The sequence below is a fragment of the Ictalurus punctatus genome, chromosome 18 (assembly GCF_001660625.3).
Source record: "Ictalurus punctatus breed USDA103 chromosome 18, Coco_2.0, whole genome shotgun sequence".
Taxonomy (NCBI): Eukaryota; Metazoa; Chordata; class Actinopteri; order Siluriformes; family Ictaluridae; genus Ictalurus; species Ictalurus punctatus.
Window position 1 is genome coordinate 13,312,041 of NC_030433.2, and position 20,629 is coordinate 13,332,669.

The following is a 20,629-nucleotide window of genomic DNA, read 5'->3' on the forward strand; positions in this document are numbered from 1 at the left end:
ATGGCTAGTGCAGTATCGGTCATTTCTCATAAAAAGACAGGTGACAGCTATGCTGATGGTCTCCTTAAGATTCTTGTACAAAACAATATTTGTTTATTATTTAACTATTACACTGGAGTGATCTAAGGTTATAATGTGCACATAGACTCTGCTGGAGTGAAGACAAAGAAACTTAAAGAAACTTTAGAGTTAGAAGGAGATCTAACATGCTTCTGGACAACAGCAACACCGTGAATGCATGACCCGACAGACACGACACCAAAATACAACAATTTTATTAGAAAAACATGAAAAACCATAAAACTGACCTGACCCACATGAAGTATAAATCATTAAAAGCATAAAACAGCATTGCTGCTTTGAAAAGAAATGCGATAGTTATACAGTGCAACAATAGTTCAAAACATTTTTTTGTAAAAAAAAAAAAAAAAAACCCCATAAAAATGCAGTTGTCAATATAAAATAAACGCATAACAAAGAATAAAAAAAAATCACAAAGTTAATTTAATTGTTACACCAGCATATATTATCTGATTAATCTTGACCAACATCACGATGATACACCTGGGAGAAGTATAATCATCAATTTGAAGAAATTTATTACAAAAATTGAGTCACTTCGAACAATGACTAAAATGTCATCAAAATCTAATCAAACCACAGCAACATGTACATCTATACTTTACTAAGGAATAACACGAAAGTAGAACAGCTCTTTGAATAGCAGTAACATGACCAGTGAACGATTGTTGAAAACTATAGCAGTATTTTCAAGACAAATGAGCTCACTCCTCCAAGTGACAGTCCCAAAGCCAGGAAAAAGGTCATCAAAGCCCCAGCAGTCTCTGCATCCTTAGGCCTGACTAACCTAGTGAGCAATAAATGAATGAGCATTATACTAATAATGAATGTACACTACTCGTATTCTGTGTAAAACTCAATCCATAAAAGATGCACTACGATGACCAAAAGTTTGTGGGCACCTGACCATCACACCCATATGTGTTTTTTTTTGTTGTTGTTGTTTTTTAAACATCCCATTCCAGATTTAGTTCTCTCATTTCTGTTATAATAACCTCCACTCTTCTGGGAAGGCTTTCCTCTAGATTTTGGAGCATGGTTATGGGGATGTGTCCATTCAGCCACAAGATTGTTAGACAGATCAGGCACTTATGTAGAGCGAGGAGGCCTGGGTGCAGTCAGTGTTTCAATTCATCGCAAAGGTGTTAATTGGGGTTGAGGTCAGGGCACTGTGCAGGACACTCAAGTTCTTCCACTCTGACCTTGACAAACCATGTCCTCATGGATTTCACTTTGTGCACAATAGCATTGTAATAGTGGAACAGATCTATACCTCTTAGTTTTAGTGCAGGCAAATCTTAACGCTAAAACATACAAAGACATCCTTTAAAAGTGTGTGCTTCCAACTTTATGGCAACAGTTTGATGAAGAACCACATATGGATATGATCGTCAGATGTCCACAAATATTTGAGCATATTGTGTAAATTATAGAATATATTTCATTTTAGACAACAGTAACAAAGTTCTTTTAAACTCTGGTGTGCCATGGCAACCTATTCAATTATGGATTCTAACAAATTAGGCTTTAAGAGAGTACTGTGATGTGTAGTATTACTTACTGTGGTGCATAGGACATGGAGAGACAGGCAAAATATCCATTTGTCATGGCAAACAATGACATGATGGTTATGTAGGCAAATTCATGTTTGAAAAGACTTGATAGATAGGTGCGGGTTTTAATGTTGCACAGCATGAGTGCAGGAATGAAGATCACACGAGCTGCCACAAGGATGGGGAACAGACAGCTGTCCTTTCTGGGCTATGACAACAGATAGCAAGTATTACTAACAACAGGAAATAAATGGTTAAGTGTACACAAACTAACATTATACCACTGTGATGTTAATCTGATTGGAATAGCAGCAATTCAGACTAATTGAAATCACAGGTTTATTCTATTCATTTCAATTTTATTGTCACACCAATACAAGGGTTGTACAGTATAATGAAACACTATCAGACTACTACTCTGGTGCAACAGTGAATACAAGATATGTGCAATTATTATTAGTATTAATATATTATAACAATATATAAAACACGGTCTTGTTCCTTACTTATCTAATAACAGTAACTCTTGATGATTGGACTTTTCACATTTCACCACTCATTAGTTCTACTGGTTGTTGGGGAATCCCTCGTATTAAACAGCAATGACGTCATGATATTATAATCAAAGATGTTTGCTCCAGTTTGAGACAGATGACCTCCTTTACTACTCTTTTAAACTAGTTGTCTCTGACATGAGTGGTGAATATTGAAATATAATTGTATGCAAAATGTATGCATAGCCTTAAAGGCCCAGATGTTTTTGTCAGAAAAAAATATATCCCGAAACCTTACCCACTGAAAAATGGAGGTGGCACTTCGGCCAATCCAATCCATCACATTGAAGACCATGAAACAACAGAGGGGTGTAAAAATGTCGGCTGAGGGAGAGAAATGAAAAGAGAAATCAAATTCACGCTTTATTCTGGTTTCTTCTTTAGCAGCTGGAAAAGAATGTGTTTGTGTTGACCTACCCAATGTTCCTGTAAACAGGCCGTTTGGCTTTACCAACCCCGTGATTGCTGGAAAAACAGACAATGTGACACTGAAAACACAGGTCACACACAAGGCCATCACCCAAATCTAAAAAGAAAAAAAATGATTGATGATTAAGAATATTATCCATATGGAATATTACAAATACAAAATGTGAATGTGTGGTAGCCTGGAAAAACCCTTTACAACAGAGATGTGGAAATAAAATATGCATTCATTTACCTGACAGTTACCTAATCATTTGTATGATTAATGGATTTGTTGTGTGTAAGTGGACTTTGGTGTGTATGTATCGATATAGAAGGGTGCTGAGCAGGATGTGGACTGCTTAAATTATGGCTCATAACGGTCAGATTGGAGTCTATTAGAACACCAAGATTTTGGACATGGTCTTTGGTTTTTAGCCCCCCTGGATTCGAAATCTGCACTAATTCTGAGGTTCTCTTTGCTATATACCATAACCTCTGTTTTGTCATTATTTACTTGAGGGACATTTTGACACATTCTATTTATCTGCTCCATACACTAGTCCATACAGGATTTTGTGGAATTTTTTTGTGGATTTTTTTTCGACCATAAATGCTCGATTTTGCTGCGGATTTTTTAATTCTTTTGTGCTTTTTTCGGAAAACTACTTGAATTGGCAAAATTGCAATTGCACAAAATTGTTTTACACGGTCTTTCGCAGTGATGTTTGTTGGTAAATGACACCTAGCTGTACTCATGTTCAAAGCACGTGAATCCAAGTGGGATTTGACTGAATGCCTGTTGTGATGACATCACGTGCCTTGGCCCAAATCTCGAAAAAGCTGTGGTAATTTTGAAAAAATTGCAAGCTCCTCTGAATATTGCGGCATTTCCTTGATTTTGGGTTAATTTCTGTGATCGCAAAATCCTGGAAGGACTGGTATACAGACACAGATATTGGTTTGTGATCATTTGGTGAGAGAGCTTGGTGAGTAAACAATGTTCTTCTCTATGACTTGATCTAATTGGAGCATATAGAGATTGAATAAAATGGGTCCAAAAATTTATTCCTGTTCGATTCCACATGTCACTGTGATCTTATCAGATTCATGACTGCCAATGGTAACAAAATAATACTCAAAAACAGTCAATAAAATAATAATCAAACCACCCATCTGGTACCAACATCCTGCCACAATCAAAGTCACAAAGATCTGTCTCATCTGTGCGGTGTGTCAGAATGTTTCTATGTTTTGATGATGGTGTGATGGCACAGGAGTATCATCGCAGCCAGTATTTGATTACAAAATGAGTTGATTAGACTTTTGTCCATTTCACTATGACACATATCTCCAACAACTTGATCAAAGTGTGACATTAACTGTGTGGAAATTACACTTGACTAGCTAGGTATTAGACATCTTCAGGCAGACTGTTGTTACCACCGTGTTTGTTAAACTGGCTCTTTACCGAAAATCTTTGCAGAAAGTATAGGCAAGATTATAAAGGATTTCTTAAAAGAGACGTGTCAAAGTGTATTATCAGCAGAAAATCAAAGTTTCCAACAGGTTTCCCAGACCACCACTTGTGTATCATTATAAAACATTGTTGTTTTTTAAATGTACCTTTTTAAAAACTGCCAACACTGGCAACTTTTCTTCTTGCTTCTCTACTCCAGCCACAGTCTTGAAGGCTTCAGCATCAGGGTGAGTTAACATACTTTGACCATTGCATTCTGGAGTATAGTCAAAATCAGTGGGCTTCACTTTGACCAAGGCCACATTCTCTGCAGCAACAGACAAAAACCTTTAAAACATGAAAGTTACTCAAGTCTCAAAATTTACTAAAAGTAACTTTTATTAAAAATTCAATGTCTGAGACCAACCCTTTTGTTTGAGATCCAAATCTAGCTTAGTCTCTTTGTTTCTAATTCCAGCTTCTAAATATAGTCCAGCAAATTTCTGAAAAAAAGTTCATAAATAAAATACATGCATAGCATAGTAACTAAGTTTAGAATGAATCATTTGCTGACATCTAGTATGATGTAATAATAAAATTCTTTCAAATATTATGGATGGGACTAAGGTGTCTGTACTGTAAAACATAGCACTTATTAAGATAAACATGATTGGATTACATCTTACAACATAGGTTCTCAAGTGCTTTGGATCCAGCCCTATAACTGTAAAATTAAATACAAAACTCCTCTAAATATAATCCAACATCTCATATTAGTCTGAACTGACTGTTCACTTGTTGCCTAATATAAATAACATTATTCATGTCATATATCTATATGTATATATATTCCCAGCACAACATTGCCCAGAGCATCTCCCTGCCTCTGCCAGCTTGCCTTCTTCCCATAGTGCATCCTGGTGTCATCTCTTACCCAATCAAGCAACACACATGCACCTGGCCGTCCATATGGTGTAAAAGAAAACATGATTCATCAGACCAGGCCGCCATCTTCCATTGCTCCATTGTCTAGTTCTGATGCTCACGTGCCCATTGTAGGTGCTTTCAGCGGTGGACGAGGTCAGCATGGGCACTCTAACCGATTTGTGGCTACACAGCCCCATACGCAGCAAGCAGCGATGCACTGTGTTCTGACTCCTTTCTATCATAGCCAGCATTAACCTTTTTCAGCTATTTGTGCTACTGTATCTCTTCTGTGGGATCAGACCAGATGGTCTAGCCTTTATTCCTCACACGCATCAGTGAGCCTTTGGTGCCCATGCCCCTGTTGCTTGTTCACCAGTTGTCCTTTCTTGGACCACGTTTGTTAGGTACTAACCACTGCAAACCGTGACCACCCCACAAGACCTACCGTTTTTTAGATGCTCTGACCAAGTCATCTAGTGATCACATTTTGGCCCTTGTCTAAGTCCTTATGCTTGTCCATTTTTCCTGCTTCCAACACATCAGCTTTTTCTTGCTGCCTAATATATCCCACCCCTTGACAGCTGCCATTGTAACAAGACAATCAATGTTATTCACCTGTCAATTTTTTTCATGTTACGGCTGATCGGGGTAACCTCACACTATCCCTGGCTATGCTTCACAGACTTCTGGGATCCCCAGACCCAATTTTGACAACCACTGTCTTATAACACTGAGTGTTTTTATGAACTAAGAAAGCCATAATGAAGGAATGTACCAGGTGGGGCAGCACCGAGTAACAGCACAGTGTGAGGAGTGTCGCAGCACAGGGAGTGATGAAGTAGCCTAAAGCTGCACTCTCGTTGTCTGTTTTAGCTAGAGATACAAAGCAAACACAGTCAAAGGCAACTTTCATTAAGGATCCACAATAACACATTAATCGTTTAGAGTGGAAAATAAATTCATATTGTGCAATTGGAGCTCACTGATACTCACAGATCTTTGACATCAACATGGCAGCCGCAGAGAAGATGCCAGCCATGGCCTGGCCACTCATAAACCACGAGCTATATTTTGGAGGAAATTTCCCAACAAGACCAAACAGACTGCCCTGAAGCACCGCCCCGAACACTAGAAGCAGAGAAGTTTACAATGATCACAACTGATCAGACTGTGTCTATTTATTTGCATTAAGCCATAATGTGGCCAGACATACTGTTGATGAACCAGATGGTTGACATTGTGATGGAGAAGAAAAGATCCTGTTCCATTTTGACTTTCACTAAAGTGGCTGTGAGGATAAACAGCAGTAAAATGAAGACCATACTGCCAGCTATCCTCATCCTTTCTGGAATACTACAAAGCAAAATAAAGAGACATCACATCACACACCCCCCAAAGCAGTCAGAGACATAGTTTGACTTTTTATTTTTATTTATCTCTATTGTCCTTAAAACTGAATATAAACAAATCAATATGTACTTACTGCTGGTAGAGAAATGAGTTCAGGAATGTGAACAACAGCAAAGGTAGCTGGGAAAGCAGCACACACATGTTGTCGAACATGTACGGATCGGTCTTGTGAGATTCCGAAACATTGCTTGACGTTGTTGTGTTTAGCCTTTCATTAAAATACTGTGAAAGACAGCAAATGAGTGATATAGATTTCTGGGGGAAAATGCACACCTAAAAAATCATAATGCTTCTTACATCGAAGGCAGTGATGAAGAAATTCCATGGAAGAAGTGTTCCCATGCCCAGTATGAAAAAGATGATGGTCACAAAGCCTCTGTCAAAGAAAAAGCAACTTAGTTTGGTATTAGGGTAGGTAGTTTTACTTAGTAATAAATTCTAAAACCAAAACTTGGGTTGTGAGTATAAGCAAAAGACCCACCTGTTATCTGATGCAAATACCATTTTTATCCCTCAGTTCTGCCTAAAGACAAAAAGACAAAGAGAGAAAAGGAACCTTCACTAATAAATAGAATGATATGAATGAGGTAATTAATTCAGAATTATGGATCTAGATGTTTATTAAATTCTCATTGCCCATATAAAATCTTATAGTAGGCTAAGGAAGGAGTAAAACACAATAGATCATAAGCTGCTATAGGAAAACTATCAACTACCCTGAAGTTGATTATTTTCAGTTTCATATTTTTATTTATTAAAGAAATGTCATTTTTTAAATCCATTTTTATTACAGTTATATTTTATAATGTCCAGCGCCGGCGAAACAAGTTGTTTCCTGTTATCGCTTATAACAGCTATAAACAGTTCTCTCCTAAGCCTTTTCTCTCTCTCTCTCTGGAAGTTAGTAAGACAACTCAATATGTCATCATAAAGAACAAATTCCTCTACCCTGAATATATTCCATTTTTGGAAAACTTACTATAACAATGCACTGACAAAATAAAAAATAAAAACATGCTTTTAGACTATATAAAAATACAATCCCAATCCCACCTTCCCAAAGATATTCTCTTTCTATTATTTCTGTTTACACGCCATTGCAGTATATTCAAACAAATGCCATTGTAGCCCATAAGATAAGATAAACAAATGAATAAACGAGTAATCCAATTTTTGTCCATTGTAGTTCAGACGTTGAGCCATTTGTTACAGGTTAGATACTGTAGTTCAGCTCCTTGCCATTTGTATTAAGATCCACTGAAATGTTTACTTCAAATGTATTACCTGTCTTTTTCACTGTAGCATATAGACCAACTGCCTCTTCTAATACATAGACATTTTTCACTACTAAACCAGCATAAGCAATTCGCACATGCCTGACTACCATTTCTTTAAGACAATTCTATAAGAACCACATTGCTACGAGGAACTTTTAACACTGCTTGTACTTCCTCACTTCCTGGCACCACGTGTTAGTGATTCATGCACTGCCTGTTAATCTTGAGACCAGCGTGTTCTAAAAGAGAGCTTAAATATTTACCAATAATCAGACCAATTCTATGTTTTATTTAACTACATTGTGATGAAAATTCTGCGATGATTTGTAAATAGAGCAACTGTATTAACATTTCTGATAGATTAAACTCTAAGATAAACCCTAACCTAACACAAAAAGCAATTCATTACCAAAAACAAGCAGAAAAAATGAGATACACACCAAAATAAACTCAATAAAATCACTACAAAAAAAAGGAAAAGCCCCCCCATTAATTTTTTTTTTTTTTTTACCATTTCAACTGTCCAAGCAAGTTAAACTACAGTTTAAGTATTCAAATCGAAATATAGATAAGAATGTGTATGATAAGAATAGTGTGTGTAGGTCATGCTGTCTAAAATAGTATCTTACCTTGGGTAAGAGATTCGGATGTCAGTTTGGTTAATTCAAGTTGCCTCTGTCTGGGTAAAACACGTGTGCTGAAACATGGCAAGGTTGTTTCAATTTAAGTACAAGACATGCGCATCAGGACGATGCGGCAATATGCCAATGGGGTCTATACATGTGCAAATTTTGGAGCTTAACTCAATGCATTACTTTCTTAAGCTAAATTTATTTTTGTACATAAGTCTGATAATAAATATATAAAAATCTTTTATTTGCCCAGGGAACCTATCCCAGGAACAATGTTTGCAAGGTGGAAGCACATTCTGAAAGCGACACCGGTCTATCACAGAAGACCATGCACACCCACACACACTCAGCAGTTTAGCATAGCCAATCGACCTGCTGGCATGTTTTTAGGAGGTATTCTATTGGGTGTAATAATACATTTGATTCAATTCAATTAGATTTTCTGAATATTTTGAACAAACTTTGAATGAAGTAAAATGATGACTGATGATCATCATGATGAAATAAAATGATTTTATTTCTGAATCATATACAATGCAGAACAATGTGCATTTATGTCTGTATAAAACTAATTAAATCCAAAATACCTACAAACAGAGGTTTAATATTATAAACAAAATGTTCTACAGGTTCACCATCTCTTAAAAATAAATGCATTTATAAATTCTCCCAAAATTTGATTGAATAAACAAAGTCTCTGATCTGGAGAAGATGATCGATTGAAACATAGTGAGCTCCAAAGCAGCACCTGAGGTTAACCGGAAATAGAGCTCCAAAGTCAGCTAAAATGCCCAAGTTCCAAAACCTCTTTCTTGGGCACCATAGATTGCAGTGGCGAGGGGTTGTTGTCATTTTGTCATTAATAAAGATCTCTCTTTAACTGCTATAACATGGTTGTGTAACTGTATTACATGAAATGCATGTCAGTCACTGTCATCCAGAGCTATCGGTACCAGCGTGCTCTCTCTATTTTTATTTTTTTTGTAACTCCATGGGTTGTGCAAATTGGGACCTCTGGTGTTCAAACAGTGCAATTCATGGAGAACATGCAACTCCGCATCTCATTTTGTCCCACTTTTTCTGAATTTTGATTGTATTATAGTTGAAATAACAAAGTAACCTAGTCGTTATCGAAAGACATTATATAAAGCACAATCAGTAAGACAAAAACATAAGGCTACATGAAGAAATTATGAATCAGCAACATTATGTACAAATCTGTTACACAAACATTACCTTGGAGTCACTACTCATCTTTATAGCCAACATATATGGTATAACGACAAGCTTTCTTAACAGATACAGTATAGGGCCCTGTATTGACTCCAGTGGCCTTCCATAAAGCAGAAACGTACTTCCTGTTTTTGTTCTTTCTTAACCTAAATGTAATCTTTTATATAATAATAATAATAATAATAATACACACACACACACACACACACACACCATATATGCACTAAACAGGCAATAACCTGTATGGAATATCCTATATATACATAACCATAGTTTAATTTTATGCAGTTGCCTATAGGCAAATATGTTAATGTGTCAAAATTTGGTCAATAGGCACATAGACAGCTTATCTGGATATGACCGTACATTTAGTTCTACTTTTGAAGTTTTATTTTATTTTTAAAGCGTTGGAGGTTGTGCGTGAAAACGCGCGCTGTTTTACGCAAATTTTGCCGCCAAATAAATTTTCCTCAAAAGGAAACCCATTTTTTAAAATGTTTATTACGCTAATCTTCAACACCAATGCAACACATACAACACTTCAGCAAGCATAATAAACTATCCATGCGGTTATTTTGTTTCAACTTGTATTACTATTATTATGACGCACAAACATAATAATTTCACCTTAGGCTTTAAAAAATCATAGAACAAGCAATTTAATTTTACTCATAAAATGCTATGAAGGCTGTTATAAAGATTCCAACTGACATAATCGGCACTGTTACTTTAGCCTAGGTTAACATATATGATATGAATAATACTCACGTTTGAAAGGTGGACAGTGTGAAGTAGTGAGACCTGCCACAGCCTCAGCCCGCGCTCTGTTTCAAAATATTGGCGCGTGCATACAGCCTGTAGAATGTGTCGCTCCGCCCATAACTGGTCTCATTGGTTAGTGGCAAGGAAATGCTTAGGACTCATTTTTGATATTAAGTTGTTTGTTATTAAAAAAGATAAAAGCTTCATTCATAAGTACATTTCCAGGCAAGAATCCACTTACTGCTTTACTTGCCTGATTGTGACTTAGGCTTATGTGTCATGTCATGTCACATGGGCATTAAGAACTATAAATCTCGATGTAAGTGAATATTGTCGATGTACAAATTCATATAGTTGTTTATCTCTGGCTGTTTTTTTTTTTTGTTTTTTTTTAATACAGGTGCATCTCAAAAAATTTGAATATCACGGAAAGGTTCATTTTTTCTGTAATTTAATTAAAAAAGTGGAACTTTCATATATTCTAGATTCATTACACATAAAGTGAAATATTTCAAGCGTTTTTTTGTTTTGTTTTAATCTTGATGATTACGGCTTACAGCTGATGGAAATCAGAAATCTACATTTCCACATTCTATTATACTTTTAATATTGTAAACTCTTATAACCATTCTCCTTAGCTGTTCCTTCATCTCTTGCCTTTCTTGTGAATATCTCTTGCATGACATAAAGATCTGTTTAACTGTCTCCTCCTTCTGAAATTCATAGCATAAACATGTAGGATGTTTTCCTATGACATGTAGAGTTTTATTTAGCTTGCTTAGTCTACTTATTATAACTTTTTCTTTCCTTTTATTTCCCCACTCTCTTACCATACCTGTTTTATTTTGAACCCTGTACAGATGTCTCCCTTTCTTTTCATGCTCCCACTGATGTTTTTCCATTATCTTTTTCCATACTAGATTCTTCCCTTCTGACTTTGATAACTTAATTTTGACGTCAACATGCCCCTTTTTTGTTGTGTCTTTTGCCAATCTGTCAGCTTTCTCATTTCCCTGTGTTCCCACATGTGCTGGGACCCACATGAATGTAATACTTCTCCCTATAGTCTGCATATTCTTGAGTTTGTAAACAAAATTTCATACAATATTTCTTGATGATTTTGAGTTATTCCATACTTAATACTCAGAAGGGCTGATGCAGAGTCACTACATATTAAAATGTTGTTATCCCTGGTCTGTTCAATACATTCTTATGCTATTAATATAGCATAAAATTGAACTGTATATACATTTAAGCTGTCAGATGTTCCCGAAACAGACTCCCGTTTCATATCTATGGACGAATATTGCAGATCCTGCTGCATTTGTTTGTAGATCCTTTGACCCATCTGTAAATATTTGAATGCTGTCTTTGTATTTATAATGTTTGTATTTATAATATTCACTGGTTTTTATATATATATATATATATATATATATATATATATATATATATATATATATATATATATATATATACACGTCTTCTACTTCCTTTATTTTTTAAAAGCTCTAGATCAACCTTTGAGTTTTCCAGTAACCAAATTGATTTATCAGACCACACCAGAACATCTCAACAAATTCTTTATCATACACTTCCATTTCCTTTGATATTAAATCACCTGTCTATTTACTACTTTCTTTCTTTCTCTTCTACTTCTCCCAACATTTCTGTAATACCTTTTTCACTGGATGGTTATCTGCATGTCCCCATAAATTGATCCAATAGTTGGTTGTTAATTGCCTTCGTCGTAACCACAACTTCATTTCATCTGCTTCAACCTGCAGTACACATACTGGGGAAGTTCTGATTGCCCCTAAGCATATTCTTAACCCTTGTGCATTAATTAAAAAAAGTTACACATAGACATTTTTGTCTTCTATGGACCTTTGTCCAAAAACTGTCATAAAACTATTATATATGATTTGTTTCCACTTTCATTGACGTAATTTTTTTTTTTTACCAGCATCAGTTCTAATCATAATTACCAAACTTTCATTTATTTTCAGAATTGCTCCATCGTCTGTAAACAAGGACCTTCCCATATCTATTGGTAAGTTTAAGTAAATATCATTAATCATTATGGAGAATGAAGTGGACTAATTACACTCCCTTCTGGTGTTCCGTTTTCTACATTATATTGCCTTGATATATTTAACCCTATCTTCACCTGTATATTCCTTCCATTTAAGAAATCCATGATCTAGTTGAAAATTTTCCCCCCAACTCCAATCAAGTGCAATTTTATTAGAAGTCCCTCTTTCCATAGTATATTGTATGCCTTCTCCACATCAAAGAACATTGCTATTACTGTTTCTTTGTTTATTTGAGCTGTCCTGATTTCCTCTTCCAAGTTTATCACAGGATCCATTGTGTTTCTTCTAAATGACTTTCACTTATCACGTGTCCATTATTTTACATGTATGTGATGTTAATGCATCTTAACGTCTACTCACATCTTTCCTAGGCTTACTTATTGGAATAATTACTGCTTCTTTCCAGCTTTTTGGCAATTTTCCCTCCTCCCATTCTCTATTATAAAACATCAATAGTTTCTCCTGGGTTTCTGGACTTAAATTTTTTAACATACTGTAACATATTTTGTCTTTTCCCGGTGCAGTTTTCCCTGTATTATTCAATGCTCTTTGCAGTTCTGCCATACTAAAAGGGACATCTTGTTCTCCATCACCAATCTTTTCCCTACATAACGCATCCTCATTCTATACTTTTGTTCTTTCTCCACCTTCTATCTTCTAACTTCTTCTGATAAATTATTAGTACTTAAGATACTGTTTATCTTAACAAAGGCTTTTGCCATAATCTCTGCTTTTTCCTTATTTGTTACTGCAGTTTCATTTTCATCAATCATATCTGGATAGCTCCATTCTCTCCTATCACCGCCCCCCCCCTCCCCATTTTTAATCATACCCCATATTTCTTCAATCTGAGTTGTTTCCAATTGAATCACAATATGTTTTCCAGAATGTTCTCTTTGTTTGTCTTATTGTCCTCCTTACTTCTGCCTGAGCTTGCTTATACTGAGCTTACTTATACTGAATGTGTTGAAAATTGTGTTCTTTTAACTATCCTAAATGCGTTATTCCTATTTTTACTACTTCCTTACATTTGTCATCCCACCATGATACTACTTTATTTTTAATTGTTACTTTACTCTTGGATATTGACTCTGCTGCTGCCAATATTTTATCTTGCTTTATTTTGTTGTTTAATGTTTCAATGTTCATTTCAACTTTAATTTGTTTTAAATAGTTACTACTTTCCTCCTGAAATTTTCCCCAGTCTGCTTTCCCAAGATTCCATTTCTCACTTACGTTCTCTGTATTCCATGCTAACTCTATATTTATTTTACACCACAGTGGATAATGATCACTGCCTATTGTTCCTTCTTGATACACTCACCAATCACATATTGCTGCAATGTTGTTTGATACTAATATAAGATCCAATACTGATTATTTCCCTGTATTAATATCTATTATTGTGCATTCCCCATTATTTAAGCACACTAAATTCTTCTCATCTAACATTTCCTCTACTATTTGACTGTTATTGTCTATTCTATCACTCCCCCACAATGTATTATGACCAATAAAATCCCCACACCACACTATGTTGCTACAATTTTGTCCCTCTATCTCATCAAATTTCCTTAACTCTAGTCTTTTACAAGGATTATAATAATTTACAATCACCAACTCTTTCTTTTCAACCAACATCTTTACTATCACATATTCTTGCTCATTTCCTACACCTAATTGTGGTACGGTATTCCTTTTATATATATGTATATATATGTATATATATGTGTATATATGTATATATATATATATATATATATATATATATATATATATATATATATATATATATATATATATATATATATATATAAATGTAGCAAATCCTCCTCCTCCTCCTCCTCCCCACTCTCTATCATATCTTACCACCACATAATCATACAAAACAAAATCCAATTGAGGTTTTAACCAAGTCTCTTGAATGCAAACAATCCCTGGTTTTCCTCCCCTACCAGCTACAAATTGTTTAAAATCTTGCCCAATAGTTATCAAACTTCTCGAATTCCACTGCAAGATTATCATTATTAGTATTATCACCCGACACATGATGTCTCCTGACTTGCATGCATCCTAAATTCTTCATTTACTTCTTCCCACTTCAATCCTATCATGTCCAAATGGTGTTCCGGTGCTTTCACAATCACCTGAATCCTTTCTGTTTTTTATTTAATTTCATACATTGCATTTATTACTCATGCAGTGAAAGTAACCAGTTTCTTCTTCTCTATCCATGTATTCCTATTATCTTTCCGTTAATGTATTCCCCCATTTCTATTTATTTATTCTGTTTATTACCTCTTCCCTCCTTATTCTGATTTTCCTGACCAGCCAACCGAACTGCTTCAGCATATGACACCTTTTCTTTAACCCTAATCTGCTGCACCTTCACTTCTGCCTCACATCCCCAGTAAGCTACACTGTGATTCCCTCCACAATTACAACACTTTGGCTTTGTTCCCTCACCACACTGCCCATAATCATGTTCCCCTCCACATCTGGCACACCTTCTCTTGCCTTTGCACATTTTGGCTGTATGTCCAAACTCTTGCAGTTATAACATCTCATTGGTTTGACTACATACTCTCTTACATTATACCTTACAAATCAAAAATATACCTCCTTAGGTATCTCTTTTCCCTCAAATTCAATCAACACAGCCTCTGTCTCCTTTTTCTCTATTTCTTTTGTCATTCTGTTTACACTTTATACTGTACCATTTTTCACTCTCAGGTTTTCCATTATTTCTCTACTATTAACATTTATGGGAACCCCATATATCACTCCTTTGCAACCATTAAACCTCATTTCCCCAACTTTTACGACCTTATGGACCTTAACTTCGCCAACGTTTATCATTTTCCCACCTTTCTCAATTTGATCTTCATTATTACGTCCAATTAGCAAATTTCCATCTCCTAGAATACTTGCATATTTCACTTCCCCTATCTGTCCCCTGATGATTAAAAAAAAAATTTAATCAGGTCTACTTTCTTAATTCCTCCCTCTCCTTCAAATCTAACAACTAGGCTATATAGACTTTCCTTCTTTCCCCCCTTTTCACTTCCCTCTTTTATCTTTCTTTTTCAGACTTTTCCCTTTCTTTCCCTTCCCTATGCTTTCCCACTCACTTGCCCTTCTCTCATCTTCCTCACTAAAATCATGCGATCACTCTCACTATCCATCTCTTTCCCTGCCATTTTCTTCTAGGTTTGCAATGAACTTTGTGATATTATCGTTCCGGACCTATACAGGTCATCAGTCGATAACCCCACTCCAAGTTCCCCACAATACCCAAATAGTATTGGGGGTTCGAATTTTGCCTCGGCAATAATCACTTCCAAAGCACCAAAGGTTGTGCTAGCCACTGAGACTCAAAGCGGAAGTGACTTGCATAGAGTCCAATGAGAACATGCTGAGGCGTCGACGTCATTACATTGCCACTAACCAATGAGACTGGCAAGTAGCCCCGCCAAAAGTGCATTCCCGCCCCGTTCTGCAGACTGCAGCCAGGACCTTCTCAACCACTTTCTTTTTTCCTTTTCACCCTAAACGGTTCAGTAATTACAGTCTGTCGCCTGTAGATGGCGCCATAAAGTGCACTATCGCTCGCACAAGACTATAAACTCTGAATAAAAATGTCAAAAGATCTCATTCTCAAAGCATCTCACAAATTTGATCCCAACAGACACATATGAGACACAATGTAACACACTATCAAAATACTCAACAAGAAGAAATTTTACTGTAGGATTTAATAATAATAATAATAATAATAATAATAATAATAATAATAATTTCTCTATTAGATCATAACCTTGTTGTGGTGGAAAGGCTTGTGTGAGCCTGTGAACCTTGGAGCTATGTTGTCTGTAGGCTAGTACTCCTGGTAGGGTTTCCCTTGGGAAAAAGGTATGAGGCAAGGCTCCACACAAATAAAGATCCACCTGACGAGCCCCATGATGGTGACTAAAAAGACAGAAAGACCGAAAGACCCTCGCCCGGAACAGGGATACTGGGACCCACCCCTGGAGCCAGGCCTGGGGATGGTGTTTGTCGGCGAGCACCTGGTGGCTGGGCAAACTACGTAAAAATGGCTGCCAGAGTCTCCTTGTGGGCCCACCACCCATAAGGCAAAGGGTGGAGGTCAGGTGTGATGCCAGATTGGCAGCCGTAGGGATGGACATAGACAGACTGGACCTTGGCAATGGAGACTGGCTTGTGGGACTTGGAATGTCACGTTGTCAGTGGGGAAAGAGCTGGAGCTTGTGGAGGAGGTGGAAAGGTACAGACTAGATATAGTTGGTCTCACCTCCATGCATAGCATTGGCTCTGGAACCAAACTTCTCGAGAAGGTGGGTATGGTGCTCGATAGGGTGCAGCCTACCAACTCTGTAGTCTTACTAGGAGAATTCAATGTGCATGTAGGGAATGATGGAGATACTTGGAGGGGGGGGGGGGGTGATTGGGAGGAATGGCCTCTCCGATCTGAACCTGAGCAGTGAGTTGTAATTGGACTTCTGTGCTAGTCATGGATTGTCCATTTCAAACACCATGTTCGACCACAATGAAGTTCATAAGTGTACTTGATACCAGAGCACCTTGGGCCGAAGGTCGATGATTGATTTCATAATTATATCATCGAATCTAAGGCTGTATGTTTTGGACACTTGGGTGAAGAGGGGGGCAGAGCTGTCAATTGATCATCACTTGGTGGTGAGTTGGATCCGACAAACAGGACTCCGGCTGGATAGACCCAGGAAACACAAATGAGTAGTGAGGGTATGCTGGGAATGTCTGACTGACGATGCTGTGAGGAAAGAATTCAACTCCCACCTCTGGACAAATTTCTCCTGTATCCCAAGTGAGGCCAAGCACACTGAGTCCCCGAATGGACATCAATTCAATTCACAATTGATCTTAATTGTGGAGGCGGCCTCAACAAGCTGTGGCATGAAGGTGGTTGCTGCCTGTCAAGGTGGAGTCAAGAAGTCACCTACCTCACCACAAGTTGTTTGGAAGGGTTTCAAGAAAAAGCCTCTACTCTCATCCAAAAACAAACTCAAGCATCTTCAGTTTGCCAGACACTACTGGAATTTCAAATGGGATCAGGTTCTATGGTCAGATGAAACCAAAATAGAGCTTTTTGGCAATAAAAACCAGAGGTGGTTTTGGCGCACAGACAGGTAGCCATATGGAAAAGTACCTCATGCCCATGGTTAAATATGGTGGTGGCTCTTTAATTTTTTGGGGCTGTTTTCCTGCCAGAGGACCTGGACATTTTCTTAGGATACATGGCATCATGGACCTGACTGCCTCTGCCAGAAAGCTTAAACTGGCCTGTGGTTGGATCTTCCAGCAGGACATTGATCCAAAACATACATCAAAATCAACACAAAAATGGTTTACTGACCACAAAATCAAGGTCCTGCCATGGCCATCCCAGTCTCCTGAATTGAAACCCATAGGAAACATGTGTGGTGAACTGAAGAAGAGAGTCCACCAGCGTGGGCTTCAAAATTTGAAGGATCTGGAGAGATTCTATAGTTTGGAATGGTCTCAGATCCCTTGCCATGTATTCTCCAACCTCATCAGGCATTATAGGAGAAAACTCAGAGCTGTTATCTTGGCAAAAGAGCACAAAGTATTGACTAAAAGGGTGACAATAATTGTTGCTCACCTACATTAAAAATATATATATATTTATTTATATATTTATTTTTAGGATAGACCTGTGTTTTGTTTGCAATTGTTTGACCTCAATCCCCACTGATCACTTTTGAGATAAACTGGAATGCTGACTGTGTGTCAAGCCTCCTCGCCTGACATCAGTGCCTGACCTCACTAATGCTCTTTTGGCTGAATGCCACGTTTCGAAATGTAGTGAAGGGCATAATATTTTTTCTTCTAAATAAAAAGTTCTCAGTAAATTCCCTAAGTAATGAATAAATACGATTTGATAATAAAATTGAATGCTCTATGCTCTATGTTGCTCAACTAGGGTTTTTTTTTTATATAGGTAAGTCACCTTTTGCTTTTTGAGTATTCAAATGCACTCTGTATCTCTGTGAGTTAAATTTTGTAACCCCAAAGTTTTCTGGACTTTGTACTTCAGTCTGCACAACAAACTTATCAGTACTCTTTATCAAAAATTGGCACAGGCTTGCGTGGATTATGGGAATTAGGATTAGGTGTGTGTGTGTGAGTGTGTATGTGTGCGTGCGTGCATTCATGAAAGTGTGTTTGGACTCTTTCCTGTGTTTATTTTTCTCAAGAGTTTATTTAGATATTTAGGATGTCTTTGCTGTTAGTAATTTTTTTTATTCACTATTTGGTAGGTAGTTCAGTGTGTCAAACTGTGTTGATGTATAACAAGTACTGTTTTGTAAAAAAAGAAAGAATTTCATTTTGAATTGAAGAGGTGGAAGTCCCATTATTTTGCTAAACCAACTCAGTCAACTCTGCATATTTTGTTGCGGTAACTTTAGGTTGCATGTTGTCAGCATGTAATAAGTAACTTCCTAAAAATAAGTGTTTATTCATATGAACTACAAGGTGCAGGTGCATTTATCTACGTTGACACGATTTTAAGAGCCTGACAAAATTGCATGCAGGCACGTTATAACTAGGGCCACTCAGCAAATCATACACAAGGTGAAAGGTCACTGCCTAAAACTGTTTTTTTTGTTGTTTTTTTTTAAAAGCAGAAATCAAATTAACATAATTACATTTCTTACACAACTACTACCAGAGACCCTTGAAGGAGCTTAACTTTAAAGGATTCCTATCCTCCAAATTACAGTCTTCCTTGACACAGGATCTGAGTACCGGATGAATGTTGCTGAATTCAGATTAGTGAACTGATTATTTATTCATTCATCTTCATTAACCTCTTCATCCTGGTCAGGGTCTCTGTGAATCTGGAGCCAATCCCAGGAAAATGCAAGGTTGGAATACAGCATAGATTCCGTCACATGGCACCAAGCACAAATTACACACACATTCACACCTAGAGGCAATTTAGCATAGCCATTCCACCTACCTGCACCTGTTTTTGGAAGGTGGAAGGAAAATGGAAAACCTGCAGGAAACCCACATGGATTGAGGGAGAACATGCAAACATGCACAGATAGTAATCCAACCTCTGTAATATATAATTACATTAAAATGTCCTAGAAAAGCATATAGTTGTCAGCCTTAAATGTGGTCTTCAGGTGCATGAATCAGGATGTAGTGTACCTAAAACAACCCACTTTTCTAGGTACTCTTCTATTTACATACTGTCACATTTAAGGTTTGTTTACATATCCACCCACAATAAAGTCTTATATAAGATCCTGTAAGCCACAGTAATTCTCATCAAATTGTGACAACTTTGTCTGAGATCTGTAATCTGTAAAAAGCCCCTAAAAATGGGGCTGCATTGGGAATAGCCATCACGAGACATGTTTTGAGGAGTATAGGTTTATGACAATACCCATACTGCTCTACATTTTATTATAGGTATGACTTAATTTTCACCTGCTTACTATCTGAGCCAGTCATGTTTTATGACGAGGACTACCTTAATTAAACATAAGGCCAATTATACACTTATACACACTTGCTCTGACTAACACACTGTAATTTGCTAAAGAATTAATCTGAAGTAAAATATCCTGTAAATAACCAATATTTACCAACCATCCATCCATCTTCTATACTGCTTATCCTTTTCAGGGTCATGGGGAACCTGGAGGCTATCCCAGTGAGCATCGGGCACAAGGTGGGGTACACCCTCACACACCCATAAATACACTACAGACACTTTAGACATGCGAATCAGCCTACCATGCATGACTTTGGACTGGGGGAGGACACCGGAGTACCCAGAGGAAACCCCCGCAGCATGGGGAGAACATGCAAACTCCACACACACAGGGCCACGATGGGACTCGAACCCCTGACCCTGGAGGTGTGAGGCAAATGTACTAACCACTAAGCCACTGTGCACCCTCAATATTTACCATTAGCTACAATTTGAATTGCTGCTTAGTTAATTTATTTTATACTTACTGGAATTGATGCTTGTCGAACCTGGTATTAGCAAAGAAAACAGGCTAACTTAAGTTAAACATAGTTAATGTTAGCAAATTAGTAAAAGTTATCTCAATACACTTTTTAAAATTGGATGGAGTTCAGGCCATTTAGGGAGGCAAAGTAGACACCTCATTTTTTGTTGTCTAATGGAATTAATAATA

At 37.0% G+C, this 20,629-nt stretch overlaps 1 protein-coding gene across 5 annotated transcripts; it reads right to left on the minus strand.

The window, feature by feature from the left end:
* Positions 1-258: 258 nt before the first annotated feature.
* slc29a2 (solute carrier family 29 member 2) lies at positions 259-19,624 on the minus strand. 5 transcript variants are annotated; one of them, XM_047161953.2, is made up of 14 exons: positions 19,432-19,623; positions 8,296-8,363; positions 6,871-6,912; positions 6,687-6,765; positions 6,463-6,611; positions 6,193-6,332; positions 5,973-6,107; positions 5,755-5,852; positions 4,480-4,555; positions 4,220-4,380; positions 2,606-2,714; positions 2,427-2,512; positions 1,643-1,842; positions 259-868 (listed from the first exon to the last, which is right to left on the minus strand). In XM_047161953.2, the coding sequence occupies exons 3-14, from the start codon at positions 6,891-6,893 to the stop codon at positions 757-759; spliced, it is 1,368 nt and encodes a 455-aa protein (XP_047017909.1). In that variant the 5' UTR covers positions 6,894-6,912; positions 8,296-8,363; positions 19,432-19,623; the 3' UTR covers positions 259-756. The 5 variants fall into 5 exon arrangements, with proteins under 5 accessions (XP_047017909.1, XP_017348943.1, XP_053543917.1 ...); XM_017493454.3 differs by lacking the exon at positions 19,432-19,623 and adding an exon at positions 10,300-11,633; XM_053687942.1 differs by lacking the exon at positions 8,296-8,363 and having other exon boundaries at positions 19,432-19,624.
* Positions 19,625-20,629: the final 1,005 nt, after the last annotated feature.

What these genes read in the sequence shown, in the direction of transcription:
- slc29a2 (XM_053687942.1), bottom strand. Translation starts at nt 6,893, where the DNA reads ATGGTATTTGCATCAGATAACAG. An exon ending in CATGTTGATGTCAAAGATCT is followed by an intron (nt 5,853 to 5,972) that starts GTGAGTATCAGT and finishes TTGTATCTCTAG; the next exon opens with CTAAAACAGACAACGAGAGT. An exon ending in CCTGTTTACAGGAACATTGG is followed by an intron (nt 2,513 to 2,605) that starts GTAGGTCAACAC and finishes TCTCTCCCTCAG; the next exon opens with CCGACATTTTTACACCCCTC.